The sequence below is a fragment of the Oreochromis aureus genome, linkage group 2, assembly GCF_013358895.1.
Source record: "Oreochromis aureus strain Israel breed Guangdong linkage group 2, ZZ_aureus, whole genome shotgun sequence".
In the NCBI taxonomy this organism is placed as follows: domain Eukaryota; kingdom Metazoa; phylum Chordata; class Actinopteri; order Cichliformes; family Cichlidae; genus Oreochromis; species Oreochromis aureus.
The window spans coordinates 2,518,355-2,540,227 of record NC_052943.1 but is presented as its reverse complement, the minus strand read 5'-3'; the positions used below and the strand labels follow the sequence as shown (position 1 = coordinate 2,540,227).

Sequence of the window (21,873 nt, the reverse complement as noted above, 5' to 3'; positions counted from 1 at the left end):
GTTTCTTCCGTTTTGGCTTTAAATCAGGCTGCTAACTATTCTGTTCTTGAATTCTGATCGTGCTCTTTGCACACTGTAATATTTGCATTAAAGTCTACGTATAAGCAAATCTTGCCACTTGGCATTCATCTTGATATCTTTGGGCAGTTGTTTGGGAAGTTACCATGAAGGCTTTATTTAATTTCTCCATCACACTACAGTAAAAATAGGATGAGAACACCCTTTTCACTGATATAAACTGGTTAATGCCCAGTGACTGAATTTTTTTCCCATGTGGTGACCAGTTTCAAATTATTGCAATGATTACTACAACCAATCTGAGTTGCTTTTTCAGTGAGCACAACACAACTACAGCACAGCTCTTTGCAATAGGGACCTCCACTCTGTTAGTTGTATTGTGGTTGTATGCCTATATAAAACCAAGTGCCTATGTCTCCACAAGACATGACGTAGTCCTGCAGTGACTACGTCACTATTGTGGAAGAATTTCTAAATTTTTGTTTGTAATCAGTGACCTGACTGGACTCTGAATGTAAATGTTAATTTCTTTTGATTATGAATTTCTGTGCATGTAAATAGAAACATATTTGCAATAAACTACAGAGTTGTGAATTTTCCCAATTTTTCATAGTTTATAGCTTTATTATCTCAAATAGGTTACATATAATTGCCAGCTTGACCACATTTTATTGTAACTGATAGCAGACCGACTTCCTCTTATTACTGTTTTATGACAATGAAAAGTGGTGCAGCCACATATGGTTGCATATATGGTCCCAGCCTGTGAATCAATCATTTCAAAGACAACAAGTTCCTAAATCCATTTTGCACAGTTTGGTTATACTGAGGTCTCCAACTGCAGTTTTCCTTAGTGTGACTATACCATAAATGAATATGTAAGAGATGTCATAAAAGTACACGTATGCAGTCACCTTTCAGGTTCATGTTGGATGACTTAAAAAAATGTTCTTTAACTGCTAGTTCTATTTGGTGAATAGATTGGTTCTTATAGCACCTTTCACCTCTAATTTGAACACTCAGTGTTTTCTGCCACACGTTTCATTCCCCCAACAACACACACACACACACACACACACACACACACACACACACACACACACACACACACACACACACACACACACACACACACACACACACACACACACACACACACACACACTTTTACACACACACACACACACACACACACACACACACACACACACACAGCTTTTATCTATACCTAAACACTTGTATCTAACATTCACACAGACACACACACACACATGGATGCATTGGGGGAAAGTCTTTGGTGTCTTGACCAGGGATACTTCGACATGATGAGTGGAGTTAGAGGCTTCAAGCCTTTCTTTCGCATTTGCATTGAGGAAAACTGATTTCATAGATACACTTATCTACATCTTTACTACAACAATGAGTTGCTGTGGCTGCAACCACACAGTTGAAACTGTAGTGAACGTCTGCTGTGCACAAAGTAATGCAACAACGTGATTTTCTCATGGTTGTGACAATTTGCATATTAACAATCATGAAATGGAGCCCATGGCTCATTGTTAGTCTATGGTGCTAGTTTCAGTTGTTATGCAAATGTACGGTTTATAAGGCTGGGGAAGCCTGTAGTCAGCTGAGACTGAAGAAGTCACTTGGATGAGTGACAACACTACATCCAGATGAACAGAATCAGGTTTCTGGGATTTGCTCATATGTTTCGTGGTTGGCTTTATGGAGGCAGGGGTGGGGGTGACATCTGCCATCTCTATTATCACGCAGTTCTCCCTTGGATTTGTATTCAGGATTGTCTCATATTCTTGTAAAGATGTTGGTTTATTTACCGCTGTCTTGCTGATGAACCAAAAGCAGTGGTGGCTAGCCATTAAAAGTCAGATGCTTCCAATTTTGGAAACACAGAAATTACTGTTTTGCTGATTGGCACTTCTCTGAAGAGCTTCAGCTGGTGCTGGTTGAGTGTGAAAAATGATGGTGCTGCAGCTGAAATTAGGCCTCATGATCTGGGTGATGTTAACTCCACGCCCAGGAGGAAGGTCTGCTTAAGACCATCTGCAAATTCTTCCACCAAGTGAAAAGAGAAGTTATTGCTTTATAAAGTTTGAAAACGTAATGTGTGTTTCATATAAAAAAATTTGATGCAAAATTTTAAAGAGTAAAAAAACTCAAATAAAGCAACTTATGTGTTTCAGTGTTAAAATCTTAGGTAGAGACTTAGACTATTACCACGTATTACACTATTGCTCACATATTCTAGATGCTGCTAGCTGGTTTCCCCCCAAAGGCTGCCACACAATAATAAGCACACTGAGACAACATGGAGCACAGTGCCTTAACCAGCAATTAATAAGCGGAAGAGACAAAAAAGAGTCAAGCAAAGAAAAAAAAAACAAGTATGGAAATAAAAAGGAAACACAAGACACAAAGAGAAAGGAAGAGACGAGGCAGTGGGGGTGGGGAAGAGCAGAAAGGAGAGAAGAAGGAGACAGAGAAAATCTAACACGTAGTCCTTGCTGTCAGCCAGTGTGTAATTAAGTTCTGCACTCTGTCACCATCGCTCTGTAGAACTGGTAATTTAGCTGGGCCTGAGCCAGGAGAGCAGATCAGAGGAGGGGAGAGCAGGGACAGCAGGACAGAAGAGGGGAGGGAGAGAGTGAAGGAAAAGCGGTGAGGGTGGAGGAAGAGGAGATGGGCTAGAAGTTTTATCGGGGGAGATGACTCAAGAGAAGTTAGCAAGAAAATGGTGAAGGAATGGGTGAGGAGGGGGTGTAGAAACAGAAAAACACTAAAATGTGAGCAGAGGTGACAGAAACAGAAGGGAGAGAGGAGAAGGAAAAGTATGGAGGAGACGCGAGGGGCGAAGAGTACAGAGCCGCAGATAAGCTGAATAGAAAACTAGATTTTCCATCTGGCTTGCATGCTGATGCAAGTATGGCCAAACTGTCAGCTGGCTGTTAACATTCCTTTAACATTTATAGTGTTGCCAGGTCAGTCTGTGTGAGGGCTTCAGGTTTGATATAAACCTTACATAAAGTGGTGGTCTAATAAATCTGTTAAGAATTGTAAAGTAGCTTAATTTTACTGACCCACAAAATGAAAAAGGATAACGTCATCATAACGCCATTCAAAGTTTCGTATTCTTGTCCCAGAAACGGACAGAACAACACATATTCTACCTGCCCCAACCAAGTCTCCATTCACTGATTGAATTCCCATACTTGTGATGTCACACTTGTTTATCCTTTAAAACCTTCCTTACTAACCTCATTTCTTATTTAGAAATACTGGAACAAGACAAAAAGTTTCGTGAGTGTGGAACATGCATCTGAGGACTTTGTAGACCAGACACATTGTAGGAAAGACTTCCATCCATCCATCTTCTTCTGCTTATCTGGGGCCAGGTCGTGGGGGCAGGAGCCCAGTCCTCCCTCTCCCCAGCTACTAAGGTGATCCCAGGCTAGCTGAGAGATATAATCTCTCCAGAGTGTCCTCGGTCTGCCCTGGGACCTCCACCCTGTGGGACATGCCAGGAACACCTCACCCAGGTGTTATTCCATCCTTGTCAGATACCCGAACCACCTCAACTGGCTTCTTTTGATGTGGAGCAGCAGTGGCTCTACTTTGAGCTCTGCCCCAGCCTCTCCCTATCTCTAAGGGAGAGGCCAGCCACCCTGCAGAGGAAGCTCATTTCTGCTGCTTGTATCCATGATCTTGTTCTTTGGTCACTACCCAAACCATTGCTCAACTGGGAAATTGAGAGCTTTGCTTTTATACTCAGCTCTCTCTTGACCACAACGGACTGGTACAGCGCTTGAATCACTGTAGCAGCATCACCAATCCATCTGCCGATCTCCCACTCCTTTTTTCCATCACTCGTGAAAAAGACCACGAGATACATAAACTCCTCCACTTGGAGCAGGAACTGGTCCCTGACCTGGAGTGGGCACTACACCCTTAAGAAAGACTTTTAGAATGAAAATATGCTGAATTTAACTGCAGATGTGGTAGCAGAACACCACAATACAAATACAATATAGAGTTTGAGCAATATACACTATTGGTAAAATTAGTGTAGCATCATTGCACTTCATTTCTGCAGCCTTCAATTTGAGGATTTTGGTGATTTGCAAGTATTACGCTTTTTGCTTAAAAATGATTCTAAGAACAGCCTTTAAACTTGTGTCAGGTCAGCGTTATCAAGATGTTTGATAACGTGTTGAGCCATGGCTCACGTTGGTCCTATAGTCTGCCTGTTTGTTTCTGCCTACATTATAATGTGACATTATCCTCAAGTGTTTAGCCAATGTGGATAAGGTCTAAATGAAAGCACTTTATGATGCAAGAAATGGGCAAAATGGGTGTTAATGCATGAGATATTCAGCAAAGGTTGGGGTATCACACTAGCCTCTCCTGTTTCAATAGCAGTCATTTTGCTATTTGTGTGCCCTATAAGTACATTCAAAGCCGTGTGTGTCTGTGTGTGCACACAAATATAGGTGTGCATGCAGAATGGGAACCCTTAGGTGTACAGAGTCAAAGTGGTGTCAGCCTTTATCAATATTTGACTGCAGATCCAGCGAATGGATGAATCTTTAATATGACCTTGGAGCACAACAAAGACATGGTGAAGATACGGGGGACAGAGTGGGGTTGGGTGGGGAGAAAAAATGAGAGCCACAAAGGCTCTCATCATTCTAACTTAACTTTATTTTCAAAGTTTTACTTATCAGTTACTAAATGACCAATTCCCCAAAGAAGCCAATCAGACAATAATAATAATATTTGTATAATTAATGAACAAAAAACAAGTAAAAGAGAACAAAAAAAGTTGTAAAGTGGCAGTGAATCAGTATTTCTGATATCAGACAGATGTGGGGGGACGAGGTCATGGATGGTCTTGAAGTTGATTCGGAATTTAACTGGGAGTCAGTGAAGCTGTTGCAGAACAGGAGTGATGTGGCGAGTAGAAAGGGTTCTAACGATAACACGGGCGGCTGAATCCTGGACCAGCTGAAGCTTAAGAATGGAAGAAGGGATTTGCGAAGAAGACCAAAGAAGAAGTTGCAATAATCCATTGAGAAGTAACAAGGCTATGAACAAGGATAGCAGTGATATGGAGAGTGAGGGGGAAGGTGGTTGATGTTATGTAGATGGAAATATGCTGACCTGGAAATATTATTAAATTGGGAATGGAAGGATAGAGTACTACTGAGGATGACACCCAGAATCTTAACCTGTGAGCAGGAGCTGACAGAGGAATTGTCAATGACAAAGGAAAAACTTTCAATTTTGGATAGTACTGATTTTGTACCAATGAGGAGGATCTCAGGTTTGTCACTGTGACAATGACACAATGACAAAGAATAGAATAGAATAGAATAGAATAGAATAGAATGGAATGGCTCTATATTGTCATTGTACCTCTACAACAAAATTGTGGGTGCTCCACACCAACTATGCTGAAATAAAATATGATAAACGGAGAGAGAAAAAGATGACAGAAATCCTTAAGGTATAATTGGGAAGACTGGGAAAAAATGTAACGTTTCTGAATCTCTGGATTGGGATACTATGATTGATAATTGACTGCACAGTATAATTTACCAGTCCTGGCAGATGGCCCCGCCCCTCCCTCAGCCTGGTTCTGCTGGAGGTTTCTTCCTGTTAAAAGGGAGTTTTTCCTTCCCACTGTCGCCAAAGTGCTTGCTCATAGGGGGTCATATGATTGTTGGGTTTTCTCTGTATGTATTATTGTAGGGTCTACCTTACAATATAAAGCGCCTTGAGGTGACTGTTATTGTGATTTGGCGCTATATAAATAAAATTGAACTGATTTGAATTTAGTATTGTACCAACACTTAGTCAGTGTACTTTGCACGAGTCTTAATATTTTCATTTTTTTTCACCAGTATCAAGATGTTATTTTTTTCTTAACTTAAAAAACTCTTAAATTAGCTATATATATATATATATATATATATATAATATAAAACCACTACTGTTATATCCAGAGAAGTTTTGACATCTAGTTTAGTGGTATGAAGTGTTACAGCAGGCTGTGGGGATGGCTTTTGGTTATATTTTGGGCTTTTTATAACTATGGTGCAAATAGAAAAAAGTTTGAAAACACATTATGTGTGGATGTGGAGGGGGTTAGAGTCAGTCACCAATCAAAGCAGCTCTTTTCCCTCTCCTGTGCTCCAGAGCACACAGGCAGACAGGCTTTGCCATAAAAGCTTCTCCTGAGAGAAAACCCATGCCCTTGTTCAAGAAAAGTGTAAAAACAACACCAGCTCCATTGTGGCAAGAGCGAACACATTTGGTTATCATATTGCTCCGGTCTAAGAAGACCTGTTGTCAAACACATATGATGCAGTTAGATTTCAAGTACGGCAGAGAGACAAAACAGATGTTAGAAACAGAGACAGATGTTAAGCACAGTTCTTAATTGTTATATATTTGAGTTAAAATGAATGTAGACTGTAGACAGAGACACTACAGAGAAAGAATCCACACACGATGACACAAAAGCCACACAAAGAGTGTGATATCTTTAATTTAAGAAGGGCAACTATGAGGCAAATTCGTGTGTGTGTGCGTCTGAAACTGAGGGAGAGAAAGTAGTGAGAGGACATGGAGAGAGTATTGTGGTTATTGTGTGAGCAGAAACACACACAGGCACCGCTGAAAGCTAAGTGGAGAAAAGTCAAGTGGATGTGTTTCTCTGACAAAGCCACTCGTCTTAATTAGTCATGCTGTGGAGAGATGTTAGGTAGCAGTGCTGAGGTAAAAACATTTTATACTAAATATCATGTTTTTAATCACGCAAGAAAATTATGCCCTGTTTCATATCTACACTTAACCAGTGGTAACTACACATATTTACATAAACACTGCACTTATTCAATGTTGCACACTTCAGTATTTCCACAGTAACAAGATTGAAGGTCAAACCAGTAGTTACTAATACTTTTTGGGTTGTGGTCCCAAAATATCCTGTCGCATTTCTTTATGTACGAGTTGAGATTTTTGTTTATGAACTAATCCGTTTATACTTGAGCCTTTTACTTCACAAGAACCAAAGCTAAGGGAGCAATGTGAAAACTGAAGGCAGACTGTAGCAGGACCTCTTCTACCCATTTAACCAAACAGATTTACACTTACAAAATATTTATACCCAAAATACTCATTTTAAGTCATTTGATTACATGTATATTTTCCATGTAATTTGCTACATGAGTATAATATTAAATATACAATTTAATAATGATTGCTATACGTTCAGTTTTTCAGTAGCATTTTACTCAAAAATATTGCTTCATTTATTTAAAGGTTATCATTTATGAGGGCATAGAACTTCATCCATGATTTATACTTTATATTAGAAATGATGATTGAAAAGGAAACTGTTCCTTGTATTTTTCTTTTTTATTTGTTGCCAGTTCTGCATTTTTCCAACAAAAATAAAATAAAATAAAATAAAAATCTGTCCAAAATGTTAACTTTAACTAATTTAATTACATGTAAATTGTCCATATAATTTTGTTACATACAGTAAGTATAACATAAAATATTACATTTGATAGAATCTGGTCAAGTGAAATTTACTTGGAAACACTTCCTTGGTTATTCATTAATTCAATACATAAACCTTACATTTTATACTTTTCACTGGGGTTTTATTTTTAAAAATTTACGTTTATTTAGGTTGAAGCGTTATTTGAAATAAAAACAAGATCCCGATCCTGTGATTATTAAAAAGTACTGCATGCCCAATCACCACATTGTAAGAGCCGATCTTACAACTTTAAATATCACTCAAACCTTACACAGTCATTATTTAAAGTGTTTCATATCCAGGTGAGAACCTGCAGACTCTTCAGAATACTTCATTTGCACTTCATGTCGCTTTATACGTAGCTTACTCCATCTTCATCGTCTTCGTTAAAATTTGCATCTGTCTTGGCTTACCCAGGATTCAATTTCTTTAGCTTTTACAGGATGCTGACTGACTTAGTTAGACTGTGGAGAACTCATTTCCATATTACTTTTTTACATTTAGCAAGAAAGCATCTGAATCCATCTCCCAAAGGTGTTTGACCAATAGAATTTCAGTCCCTTTCTGGTGCTTCTTGAATGCCCATGATGCACAGTTTATAAATTGAGCATGTGGCATTTAAGTCGGGGAAGGAAACTGGCCAACCAGTAATTACCTGTGTCTTTTGTGCTGCAGCTTGCCATGGCTGCACACGGTGACTGATGTTGCAGCGTTCTATAAAAACAGACAATTTCTACAAGTTTCCACTATATTATAATACCTGGCCTTCACTGACAGATCACAGTGGAAAATGAGCAGCTACTGTTCATTTTGCTCCTCATTAGATGTTTGCAGCGAGCTGACTGTTATGTCGTTTCTTTTCATTTAATCACACCAAAATATGTGAAGCTGAGAAAGTCTGAACATTGAAATGCAGCCTTTCAAACCTTTATCCTGCTGGTGTCGACACTGTCAATACTTCAGATGATTAGTGAATAATTACATTCATTTGTCTGCTAACTGAGATGAAGCTAAAACAGCAATGATATCACAATATTTTGTTACTCGTCCCATATTTGCGTTGTTCGGCGTCTTGAGCTAACAGCGCTGTTTTTGGCTCTCTTCAGCTCTTATAGTAGAATATGTAATAAATGTTGAATATTGCTCTGTCTCCTGTTCTCGTTGTCTGTCTGCACTCTCCAGAGTGGTGAATAAGTCATTTGATTTTTTTCTGCCTACACAAGTGGCAATGAAATTCACAGTGCTTCTTAAACAACCACACAGGAGAAGATTAGGTTTCTACCAGGCACTGTGATGTTACACTCTCCACAGTTCTTTCTAAATTTTCTAAATTGTTTATGCATGTCTTCACAGCTCTTTCCCAGGACAGTCCATTGACGATCTCTATTCCACATTGTAACTGGCACACACACACACACGACCACATTTCACTGGTTCCTTTGCATTGGCTCCCAGTTAGCCTTAAAACTGATTTGGTCTGTGAGAGGGCCCAGAACAGAGATTTTTTATTTATTTATTCATTGTTTTGGGCCCCTGATGCCACATTGTATCTTAGCAAACACACCATCTCACATTCACTGCCTCCCTTCCTCACACACACACACGCACTGTGTAAATGCACATATAACAATAATCAGTAATAATATCATTAGCGTCATTCAGCTTCTGATGACAATCACAGTCAGACGTTTGGGGAACAGACACATCGATTAAAGCCTGTAAACTCGCACCATCTAGGCATAAAGTCACATAAAGACAACTGTAATGTCTATAAGCATGGAACAAAAGAAGACTCATTTATGTTTGCATATTCAACACACAATGGATTTGTATAACTGGCTGGAACTGAAACAGCAACAATCACATCAACAGCTCACTGAACTTTTTTATTTTCATTTTATTTTTACAGAAACCTACCTGGTATTTTTTTAAATCTTTTATCCATCGAGCATTTTGCTTAAAACGTGGTTATAACTGACTTGATTGCCCTTTGAAGCGAACTGAAGGAGGACTTTTCTGACAACCCATAACCCGTTCTTAATACTGCACAGCTGATGTTTAAAGCATCCATAAATGATTTATTCGCCACAAATAAACCCATTCATTTGAGCTAATAAAGCAAATGGGACAATATCAGTAAATGGTATCGTTTAGTTTTTTTGGCGACGTCTCTTTACATAGAAGTCCCTGTTTTACAGAGTTTGACATTCATCTTCATTGTGCAGCAAAGTCGATCACAGCCAAGTGTGAAAACCAAGTGCATCAACATTTTACCGTGGAAAAATTGTCTGCAGCAGAAGTTAAAACTCTGCTCAACTTCAGATGCTTCCAGTGCAAAATCAGCTGCAGAGCAAAGGGCAGCATGTGTTTTGAAGCTGTACAATGCAGATATGTTACTCACCAAAGTGAAGTAAGCACCATCTGTCTCACACACCAGCACACATCTAAAATATCTTTGCTCTGCTTTGCATGCATGGGAGATAATTTGAGATTAGACCATTCTGAGATCTAATCGCTCTTTGATCTCAGCTTTTAGCTGCGTCAGGCGCACATACACACACACACACACACACACACGCACGCACACGCAAGCACACAAGGGCATTCAGTCACCTCTACACACAAACAAACATTCACTCACTGCAACACTGCAAAACATCTGTATCTGCACTTCATAAAGGGGCCAGCCATGAAGAGTCTTTAAAGAGTATCAAGTAAATGAGAATGGATGTAGAATATAGAGTGTAAGGCGTAAACAGTATAAGCAAGGTTTTTTCTTTCCTGGATTTGACACAGCACTAATTCCAAAATAAGGAAGGTAAGATAAAAATACGTATAGAGTTATAATCGTATAATCGCCATCTTGGTTAATAGTTTACCCTTGGTTTGGGGTTTTGTTCCTAAGATAACGTGTGGATGATGAAGAGAGGAGGATGTTAATGATCAGCGTTTGACTTAACACATTAAAGCACATAATGTGTGTTATTGTGTGAGTGTGTTATTGTGTAGACTTTCCTGCTGTGTGTGTGTGTTCTGTGGTTTTGGCTCGTGCTATGTGCAAAATTCTGCTTGAATGAAAACAGTGCATGTGACCGCGTGTGTGTTTATGCAGCTGCCTTTATGACTTCCAGGCATTGTTTCCAGCATTGTCATGCCTGTGCAGCAACTGTCGAGCTCATTAGCACTTTCAGCAAAATGGGCTAATCTAAGAAGCACTTCTGCCTGTGTATAAATGCAGTTACTTCAACATCATTAGCTGCACTCTGATACTTCCCTTTACAATTCAGCATGTCTGCTGTGTAAAGGAAAGCAGTCCTGTACCTGAGTATGTATTTTTAGAAATAAAAGTGCAGGTAGATGAAAAAGCAAGGTCACTGAAAAGTTGAATATGAAAATGAATCATACATGCGGTACTCATTCTGGCAGAGCCTCAGGAACAGATCATTTAGAAAGGTAAAGACTTAAAGATATATATAAAAAAAAGCAAGTGTTACTAATAAAGGTATTAAAATGCAAAAACATTGCATGGTAACGTAGCTTTTAGGTGAGCTGGTAATTCTTTTCAAAATGTGAAGCATACAGTTTTATAAAATTTTGGATGATGACACAGTTTTTGCAAAGTTCCCTCATTTCACCACCACAATCAATATTTGACTGATTTTGAACTTTGCTTTCAACTTTACTGCAGGTTTTCATTCTGAGATTATCCTCATTTTTATACACAGTCCCAATATTTTATGAATCCATGGATGCATGAACTCATCCATCTATGCATCTGTGCTTAGAGCATTAAATCATAAAATCTTTGCATTTGCATTTGGTTCATTGTTGTTCTGTTTTGCTGTTTTCATTCTTATAAGTTATAAACATTATTTATACAAATCTTTCTGTTCTCATTACTTTTTGGGGGGGTTTGCATTGTTTCACTTCCACTGATGTATACAACAAACTGGCTGTGACTCTATGAAAAGTGCTATATAAGTAACCACATAGCATCGTATACTGTATGTAGTTAGCTTGTTTAGATAGTCAGGTTTTGATCCATCCATCTCTGAGTCATAAGGTGCTTATCTTATGAATAGAACATGTGGCATCAAAGGCAAATTTAGTTTGGAACCTCTCAGTTTAATTTTAATTTCAGGTGCTCAGATGAAATCTAGAAAAAAATCGAATTAACAAAACACTAAACCTCTGAAAAATTAATAACTGCGCACGTAACATAATTAAAGCTTGAAACGACTGACTCACCAATTAATATAAACTAGATTTGACATTATAGTTTAAAAAAAATATAAATTATGAAGTTTAATTTATACATAAGATATTTTTTTGGTCTAACTCTAACATATGAAATTATGTAAGATCTTTTTAGGTAACTTTGCGAGTGCATTTACCCCCCAGATTCAGTCATAGTGTTTCTTCATACAGAGCTTTGAAGATGTGCAGCTACATAAAGTCAAACTTTTCAAAGTGAACAGAGCTGTAGACAGAACTTTTATCAGATTTATAGATTTTCATAGCATAGCCTTTCAGATAAATAAGGAATGATTGAATTGTAAGATCAAATACTGAAATGACTGAGGAGCCAGAGCAAAGTGCTGAAATATTTCATCCGTTGATATATTAAATGTACACCGCTTCACAAAGTGCATACAGTCTGTACAGCAGAATAAACAAGATTACAAGTGTGAGAAAAGCTTATAAGGGAAGATTTGAATCTGCATGCACACCTCAAGCTGTTAGTAAGTGAAGAGCAGCCCTACCATTACTTTTTTGCCTCATATTCACTTAGCTCCCTTAAACTGTTTTTTAAACAGTCTCATGGTGCGAAATTATTACTGTTTTTTGGTGATTTTATGATGATATCTGTAACAATGTTGCAGATGGCAATGTTGTCATGTTTATTTGACCGCATCGTGGTAGTGCTGTCTCAGTGGTACAGTGTCTAAAATCAGACACAGTTTGTCTGTTTAGCTGTTTGTTATAGTAGTTTTCATTCAGATCAGCATCTTCTTTGATAAAGTTTCTGCAGTTGAAGATATACCTGAATAGTTCTCATCGATATTCATGAATCAGGCCATTTAAAAGCACAGAGGTCAAATACACTCAGCTGACAGCCATAGAAGTTACAGCTAGGGATTCACATTCATTAACCTGCATTGACTCAGCTCCAAAAAGTGCCCAAATGGTTTAGTTTCTTATTACCAAAAACTTCAAATCAACCCCCTTCATGGCGAACGTTGTCATTCAGCCGTGCAATAACCCAAAGAAGTGGCTGTGATTAGAAATTGCTGTGCTGACTCTATGAGACTCAGCAGGCTTTGTGCAAGCTAAGAAAGGAAAACAGTGAAAACGAGTCTAGACTGAGAAAAAAAATATATGAATTCTAAATTTGTGTTATTTCTAAACAGGCTTTGTAACAGGATACAAAGAACATCATTTTAAATCTTGGTAGAGCCAAAGTATGTAAGGTTTGTTCCTTCACATGAGGATTCCTTGTTTAGCTTCTCTGTATTTCAGTCTCATTTTCCTCATATTGTATTACAGCTTATTTACTCAGAATTGTAAAAATCATTCTTTAAAATGCAGCTTCCATTCAAAGAGTTGGCCATATGAACGGTTGCCAACGTGTTTGAGCTCTCTCGGCGGGCAGAAAACTGTCCATCAGTCTCTCCTGTACTTTTCTATTTATATAATGTTGGAGTGAAAAATCTTCTTGTCAGCAAATATCAGACCCGCTGAAGCGTTCTCAGCCAAGGACCGAACCTGAGCACCTTGGGCACTGATGATGCATATACTAGCTGACACCTGACCTCTGAGTGGCAGTCAGGTGTCAGCTTCTGTAGATGAGGATTTAACTGCAGTTCAGTCAGGACCAATATAATCAAAGGATGATTGTTATTTCCAGCTGTAGTGATTTATATTTGGCTTTTATGAGCTCTGAGAGCATCAGCCATCAGAACAGAGCAGGCAGTAACAACATGTATGACACGGCTAAATAATATACAAAGAGGAACTGCAGTGGACTGGGCTGCAGAGTGGCTTGCAGAATTGCAAGAACTGCGTGCAGGCTAAAGTAATTTAAATGTGCATCCTATGTGAGATTTACCAATTCAGTGAGTAGAGATGAATCAGCGGCACCATCAGCTGATTCATGGGAATAATGAGGAGGATTTAATGTCCTGTCATTATGCACAATTAGGCAAGGGTTTCTGTGTAAGGATCACAAAGACTCACACTGCCATTTTTACATGAATGTGTTGATTTGTATAAAAACAACCTTGAAGTACAGCTTTCTCCAATCACATTCTGTCTCTTCTAATTGCAGCAGGTGCTGCATCAGAGCAATGCAGAGACCGATACAAGGAAACGGTAGTTCCCATCCATATGGTGTCCAGTTATACACACACACAAACAAAAGAGAAACAAAATCTAACAGACTATCTTTGGCCAACTGTAGCGCTCGCCCACATAAATGTCCGCTTGGCTCTGCTCTGATCACATAATTGCTCTGTGCACACCTCTCCCACTCACACACATGCACAGAAGTAGAGCACACATCCAGAGAGCACACACTGAAGCATACTCGGGGAGTTTGTACACACATACTCTTAGACCCTGGTTATATACAGCACACACAGTCACAGTTTGGTATGTCAAGAAGTGGACTATTCACGCGCACACGCTCACATACGTGGCAAACACCAAACAAAGACTACCACCAACTCACCTACCCACACACAGTCAGCAGGCTGAGGGGCGAGCGTGCCAAAGACAGACGTGGAGAGAAAAGAGAATTTAACTAGTCTTAAAAACATCTTCACCAAGTTTGATTTTCACAAACAAGCAAACGTTGAGAAACTGTGATATTTCTTTTGTTGCTGTTGTCAAAAAATAAATGAATAAATTTTTTTTTATTCCATAAAATTGTATCCAGGAAGAAGCACTTTACGCGGATCTCAGGGTGGGCTGGAAAGCATTTTGGCAAGCATCTTTTCAGGTTAACTCTCAGTGACTGGCTGCCAGCTGCAGGGTCTGTTCTGTGGGTGACCCTGACCTTTGAGCTCCTTTTAGAGAAAGTCAACCTCAGATGAAGAAAGTGGGTAAGGGTGGGGTTGGGGTTTCCCTACAAGCACGAATCTTATTGTGGATACAGTTTTGTCATGTCCTGCATCTTTCTACCCAGATTTCATTTCAGCTTAATCATGTTAAACTATGCAACCAAGGCAAAAATAGCTATTTGATAGTCATATGATTTTTTTGTTTATATAAGTAAATGTTGCGTGCACAGTGTGTAATAATAATAGCACCTCATAAGCCATATGCTTTCACCATGCAGCTCTGTCCTCCACCAGGTATGAAGTCTCCCAGGAAAATGATTGCCACTTTAAAGTGTGTTGCGTGCAATATTCCATCAAGTACAGCAAGCAGACACAAACCACAATTGTGTTATTCTTACAGTGGTTGGGTGAAGTGCTGTAATGCAATTCTCAGATGCTGAGTGTGTGTAATTACAAAGAATCTCTGAAGTATTGTTATGCTTGCCCTCGTATCCCCTTGATTAAAGCACCAGGACCAACACGCTCACTTATAAGCGAGAAAAACAGTGAGACAGGATTACATTAAAGGGGAATCAATTCTAACTGGATTGTTATAATTAGATGACCTGAGTTTGCTAAAAATCGCTGGGTAATTTTCTGTGTTTTTATCACTTTCAGGACCTGGCAGGAGCGTGTGAGAATAAAATTACAGATGCTGTAGGTAATATTTATAATTAAAGATTCCCTGAGTGTAACACCGTAGGTGAAATGTTCCATTCAAGTATGAAGCCAACATGAAAGTGAATCAAAATGCTAAACAGCTCACCTCTAGGTCACACATACAATACTGCAAAAGTCTTGAGTTACTCCTCATTTCTTTATATGTTGCTAGGAAACTTGGAAACATAAATAGAAACATAGTATGGAAGGCAAAAACACAGTTAGTACAGAGTTAGTCTTTTATTCTTCAGCACAGTCTGAACTCTCTCAGGCTGCTTTCTTTAGGGAGTCTTCAGGAATATTTCTCCAGACATTCAAAGCTCTTCTTTGGGTGCTGTTGTTCTGTTCAAGATGATCCCACACGGTATCAATCATTTTGAGGTCCAGGCTCTGGGGAGGCCAATCCATGACGGATAGTGTTCAACTGTGTGTTTTTCAGTCCAGGTGTGATTTTACTTTGGGATCATTGATGCTTTCCAGATGTTATGGATGCAAAATCTGACCTTACTTTTCTGCATTCAGTTATGACAAAATCTCAAACACCACCAGCTGATATGAATTTACAGATGCCTGCAGACACTCGCTGTTTTGACTGTCTCCTGAGCTCATCTGCAAATATTGATGATAATTTGAACCAAAATGTTCAAACTTGTTAGGACTGATTTTCAGTCCAGTTCCTGTGTAATCTGCCATACCTCAGCTTTTTTCCCCTGTTTTCCTTCCTTAAAAATGGCATTTGGCAGCCACTCTTCCACTGAGGCCATGTCTGATGAAGCTTTAGTGAACAGTAGATGGATCAGTTGAAGGAGCAGATGTATGTCTTTCAGGATCGGGGTCAGGTATTTGCTGGATTTCTTTTTTCTTATTTTTAACTTTCAGATACTGTTCATTTGCTTTAGATAGTTTTAAGACCTGCCACTTGTTTGTCCTCCACTTGTCCAGTTTCCTGAAATTTTCTTTAGGAACACACTGGAAAGTGAGGTATGCCAAGTTTTGGGCATTTTTCTTTTATATTCAGCTAAAGAAACAACAAATGCTGTCTAAGAAAAACTTTGAGAAAATCTGGAGAAGTTTTGCTCCATTTTAAAAATGATAAGAGAGTCTGGCTCCTTGGGAGCAAAATATAAAGAAATGGGGCATTACTCAAGACTTCTGCAAAGCACTGTACCAAGATCACCGAATAGTATCACACAAAACTATTGATGCCATACATCAATATCCCAGTCAAGCTCCTTCTGTCAAGACGATTAACGTGACACAACAAATCGATTATGAATAAAAGACTATCAGCAGATCTGTCATCACCGGGCCTGCCGATACACAAATGAGCTCAGCAGCAGTCAGACGGGCTGATCATTACACCCCCTCAGCAGAAAAAGGGATAGAAATGGAGAGACAGCCATTCTGAGCTTTGAGATAGAGTTTGGAGAGGAGTGTTATCTAAGAAAGGCAGAGGTGGTGATTGTGGATGAGGGGGGAAAAAAACTGCAGGAGCGAGTGTCCGTTGCATCAACTTAAGAGACGTCAATACATCATAAAGGACGAGAGCAGAGCAGATTGCTGGGGAATATTGAGAGACACCCTATATTTGCCAGCAAAAAAGAGAATAAGAGTGAGGTGGAGTATAATGAGAAAAGACAAGAGGTAGCATTATCGCGAGAAGACTGTAGAGTGCTGGCAGTGAAAGAGGATGGCAGTGAAACAAAGCAAGAAAAACAAAGCAACAATAAGCTCCAAAAATAAAAAGCCTGAAAATGTTCAAGAGAGAAAGGCTCGTTTTCAACAAAGCAGAGTACGCCACATGACAACAAACACCGAGGCTCTTCATCCTACCTGAGTTCCTCTTGGAGATGTACTTGACGTCGTCACAGGCTCCCGAGGCGAGGAGGAGGAGGAAGAGGAGAGATAAAGTCTTCATCTCTCTGTTCTCCACTGGCACCTTTGGGAAACAGGACAGAGACAAAGAGTAAGAGACAGCACAGGAGGCAACATTCTCATTAAAACCCGGCACTAACAAGCACACAGCGTAATTGCAAAGTTACGTAAGGTTTCAGTGTGTTGTGTCCTGTGCTCTGTCATGCTGTAGGATGTCTCAGTTCCTGAAATGCACGTGGAGGACAGGGGACATACTGAAACTGATTTCTGGTTCACAACCAGGAGTATGGAGAAAGACAAGGCGGGAAATAGTATGGAGTATGGAAATAAGAAAAGCCTGCAGTTTTTACAAACAGCCTGCACAAGTGCAAAATCCTAATTTGACGTTAGAAATAGACTGCTGGGATTCACCAAAGCCTTGCAGTGTCTAAAGGTGTGCACGCAGGTATTTTTGCAGCTGGCCTCGAGACATATGTATTGGTGGGCATTTTCACAAATTGTGCAAAATGTTGCTCCTGGTGTGCTGTACGATACTTGCCACTAGGAGTGTTAATTTGTTTGGAATGAGAGGAACAGAGGCCGTCAGAACAGGTTCATACTTTGTGCAGGAGTAAGACTCAAAGCAGTGAGCACCGTGCTGAGGTTTGGGTTACTGGTTAGTAACCTGCAGGCCAGCATGTTTCTCATCAATAATAGTGGTGTTTTGATCATAATTACATGCAACAATGAATTGAAATGAGCAAGGCCAGTTACAAAAATACAAACATTTCCAGATTTTCAAAATGTTTCCCATCCCGGCATCATCAAAAGCATGTTGGTCACAGGTCGATTCAAGCAAAGGTCAAGAGTCAAATAATGTTTTTAGATTCATCTGCCACAGAGAGCAACAGTGAAAAGAAATGCTGTTTCTAGTCTACTCTTTCCTCTATGGGCTACATGACAAGATTCTGAATGTATTTAGGTTTAAAGTAACCAAGAAAACGACGTGTGTGGACCAATCAACAGATGGCTGCCCCTTCTGAGCCCGGCTCTGCCAGAGGTTTCTTAAATGTTTTTCCTTTATTGTCCCCAAGTGCATGCTCCAAGGGGGTCGTCTGGTTGTTGGAGTTTTCTCTGTATTATTGTGCGGTCTTTACATTACAATATGAAGAGGCAACTGTTGCTGTGACTGTGGCTGTGAACTGGATGAATGAATTTCTTTATGAAATGTTCTACTGATGAAAAATGATGAAAAATCAATCAAAATATCAGTTTCAAAATACTGAGACTGATTTAGATTTGAACATTGAGATCATTTCAATATTTAATTCTTACATTTCTTTCTTTCTTTTTTCCCCCATAAACTGCAGTGCCTACCACATACAGAGTAAATGAGGGTAAGACTGAAATAGAAGATTAGCTAAACCAGCAGTCTTTCTATTGTGCTTTTCATCCATTTGATGCTAGAATTAACTGAATCATGACTGCGGTTTGAAATCACCTGAACAATGAGGCAGCTGCTGAGGAGACAAGTGAATATTGCTGATATGTGTGCGTCACATCATATGAGATCTGAAACCATGGGAACAAATCCAAGTGAACACATATAAGATGAAGAGTGTGTGTGTGTGTGTGTGTGTGTGTGTGTGTGTGTGTGTGTGTGTGTGTGTGTGTAAATTAGAAATTCTTCAGCTCTACTTTATTTCAAGGAGTTATGATATTACAAAGCCTCTCTAGCATAATTTTGTTTTTTGACTTTAGAAAAGACGAAAGTCTAAAAATGACACAACAACATACAATAATTGTTTCTCCCAGCAAACATTTTGACACATTTGTCACACCAAGAAGAGCACAGGTGCATCTAATAATGCTAATGATGGCTACGTTATATGGAGTGTTCCAATAAGCCAGCACAAACACTACCAGGGCAAGCTACTGAAACAGCTAATTGGAGTGGTACCATTATTATGAACACTGGGTGCACCTGTGTTGAACAAGTCAGAGTGGCTGCTCCTGTAACGATGTTGTCTAACTTCTAGTCCAACGCTGTACTGCTTGGGGGAACAAATTAATTCAGTTATTCATTTAAAAGTCCAAAATAAACTTAATGAACATTTTAAATTTATGCAAATTTAAACTGTGGTGCTAATAAATAATGAAAGCACCAATTCTCCTAATACCGTACGAATGCAAACTTGTTCTTTATTTTAACATTTTATTTTTTTCTCACTTACAAAGAGCAGCTCAAACTTTAGTGTCCAATTACACTGCATGTTTTAAATTGTTTCATTTTTTTTCCACTACGTGATATATGGTAAAATGGTAAATGGCCTGAGATTCAGCCATTCACCCATTCACACATAGGCAATGGCAAGCTACATTGTAGCCACAGCTGCCCTGGGGCGCACTGACAGAGGCGAGGCTGCCGGACACTGGCACCACCGGGCCCTCTGACCACCACCAGTAGGCAAACATGGGGTTAGTATCTTGCCCAAGGATATTTGGCATGCAGCCAGGAGGCAGCCTGGGATCGAACCACCGACCTTCTGATTAGTGGCTGACCTACAGCCACCCCATATATGTTCTATTATGCTTTGGTCATGCTAGAGTCCACAGCACAGCTAAAACTATGGTGACCTTGCACAGAGAACTTGCAATCTCAAGTTCATGGTGACATTTTAAAGTGATTGATACTTGTTACTGCTAAAGTTTAGGACACTGACATAGCATAGTCTCTGCTGTCTGTATACCAATATAATCATCTGTATACTTATTTGTACATAATCTGTTCATAAGTATTTTCACCTTTTATACTACCCTTATCTGTATATAATCTGCTCCTACTGCACTTAGTGCTCTTGCACTTCTGATGTGATGCAATCTGTATTTCGTTACCCATATTTATACATGTGTAATGACGATAAAGTTGAATCCTAATCTTAATCTTAATCCTAATTTGTGGTTTTCTATTTAAAAACATTCAACTCATAACGTTAAAACTTACATGCACATGTGAGGAACAGACCAAGCAGGACTTATGGAATAAATCTGTCTCTTCCTGACCTTGTTAGGGTGAAGAAGAGGCAGCATAGCCTGATGAAAAATAGTTTGGAAGGTTATATTCTATTATAACAGAGAAGCTAAATTGAGATGTTGTCTTCAGGTAAAGACAGAGAAGAGAAGGCATGCACTGACAAGTGAGAAGTATTTGAGTTTTTTCTGATAAAGAAAAAACATAGAAAGAAAGAGACGAGGAATCCCAATAGAGCCTGGCATCAAGGTATTACACTGTTGAGACATAAACTTCAACAAATAGTTGTAGGATAGCTTTTACCTTTGCCTTCCAGAGGAGGAAGATTAGAGAATCAGCTACACAAAAAACCTGAAGCTACTCAGTCCTGCTAAAGGACAGTTCAGCAAACAAAACTATCGCCTAACTGAGACAACATTTCAAGAGTTTGTTATAATATCTAAAGATGACAAACCATAAAATATATTCTGAAATTCATGACCAACAGCACTCTGCTCATTTTACATTTAGGCATTACATTATTATTGTTTACACTTCATGTCATTACAACAAGATATGGATATAAAAGATGTTGAAGACTTTTACATCACCAACACGTGGACATCATAGCATTAACAGTATGGAAGAGTAAACTATGACAGCTTTTTTACTCTGAAAAACAGAAGCACCACTTTTAATATGAGACATATAAATAAATTAATTACTCACAGTTTAGGAATGCAAAATAGGCCCAGTGTTAAACCCACGCTTTGAATTTTGTGTGTTTTTAGTCTTTGACAAGTTTAAACCTAAAAGGCAACATTATGACAAATTGATTAGGCATTACTTTCTACGGTGTTATCAACATTATAAATCTACATCAAAATCCACACAAACTTAGATAAGTCCTGTAAGTGCTGGGTGTAACACTCGTGACCTGAGAAATCCAGCACTGAGTCCTAGAGGAGTATTGGAATAATGATGAATGTTGCTTAAAAATGATGCTAATCTTAAATTTTCAAAATATCTGGGCAATTCCCCCTGGGTTGTACAGCCTATTAACTTCAGAGTAGGGACGCTAATATCAATAACACAGTCTATACTGATAAATAAGTAAATACTGGAAAATAGATTTATGCAATTAGATGAAAAACTTTTTGTTTGTTTATTCGTTTATCTTTTTATTTTGCATACTCTGATTGCAAGCTACACACCTCACCACTAGTTGCTTCACTTTAGTTTACTTTGCAGTCACTACTTTCACTTTTTTTCCATCACACCTTCCAATGTTTATATGCCGTGCACACATAATAACACTGCAAGGTCAAAGTTCTGTTTTATGTTATATTAATACATCTTTCTTTGTTTGAGTTACCTGGAGGGTTGGCTTCTCCTTCCTGGTTGGCGAAAGGTGTGACAAAGGGCTGGGGGATCTGAAGTACTGCTGACAGCCTCATTGGACTAAACCACATCCCTGATTAGCTGGGGGGTGTTTCAAGTTTGTTTACGTAGTTTACGGGTCATAAGCTGCTACTTTTTCCCCACACTGTGAACACTGCGGCTTATACTGAAGTGCGGCTAATGCATATTTTTTTCATGCGGCCAAAAACATTTTGCCTGGTAACAGTAGACCAATAAAATTGATAAGCAGTATATATACG

The 21,873-nt window shown here is 39.0% G+C and overlaps 1 protein-coding gene across 4 annotated transcripts in view; it reads right to left on the bottom strand.

The window, feature by feature from the left end:
• Positions 1–21,616, bottom strand: part of il1rapl2 (interleukin 1 receptor accessory protein-like 2) — a 375,066-nt gene extending 353,450 nt beyond the window's left edge. For all 4 annotated transcript variants that reach the window (XM_039615227.1, XM_039615236.1, XM_039615233.1 and 1 more), the window contains exons 1-2: positions 21,588–21,616; positions 17,182–17,287 (exon numbers count right to left, since the gene is read on the bottom strand). In XM_039615227.1, coding sequence (XP_039471161.1) covers positions 17,182–17,266 — 85 coding nt within the window. In that variant the 5' untranslated portion in view covers positions 17,267–17,287; positions 21,588–21,616. The remainder of the gene's footprint in view (positions 1–17,181; positions 17,288–21,587) is intronic.
• Between the last annotated feature and the right edge of the window lie 257 nt (positions 21,617–21,873).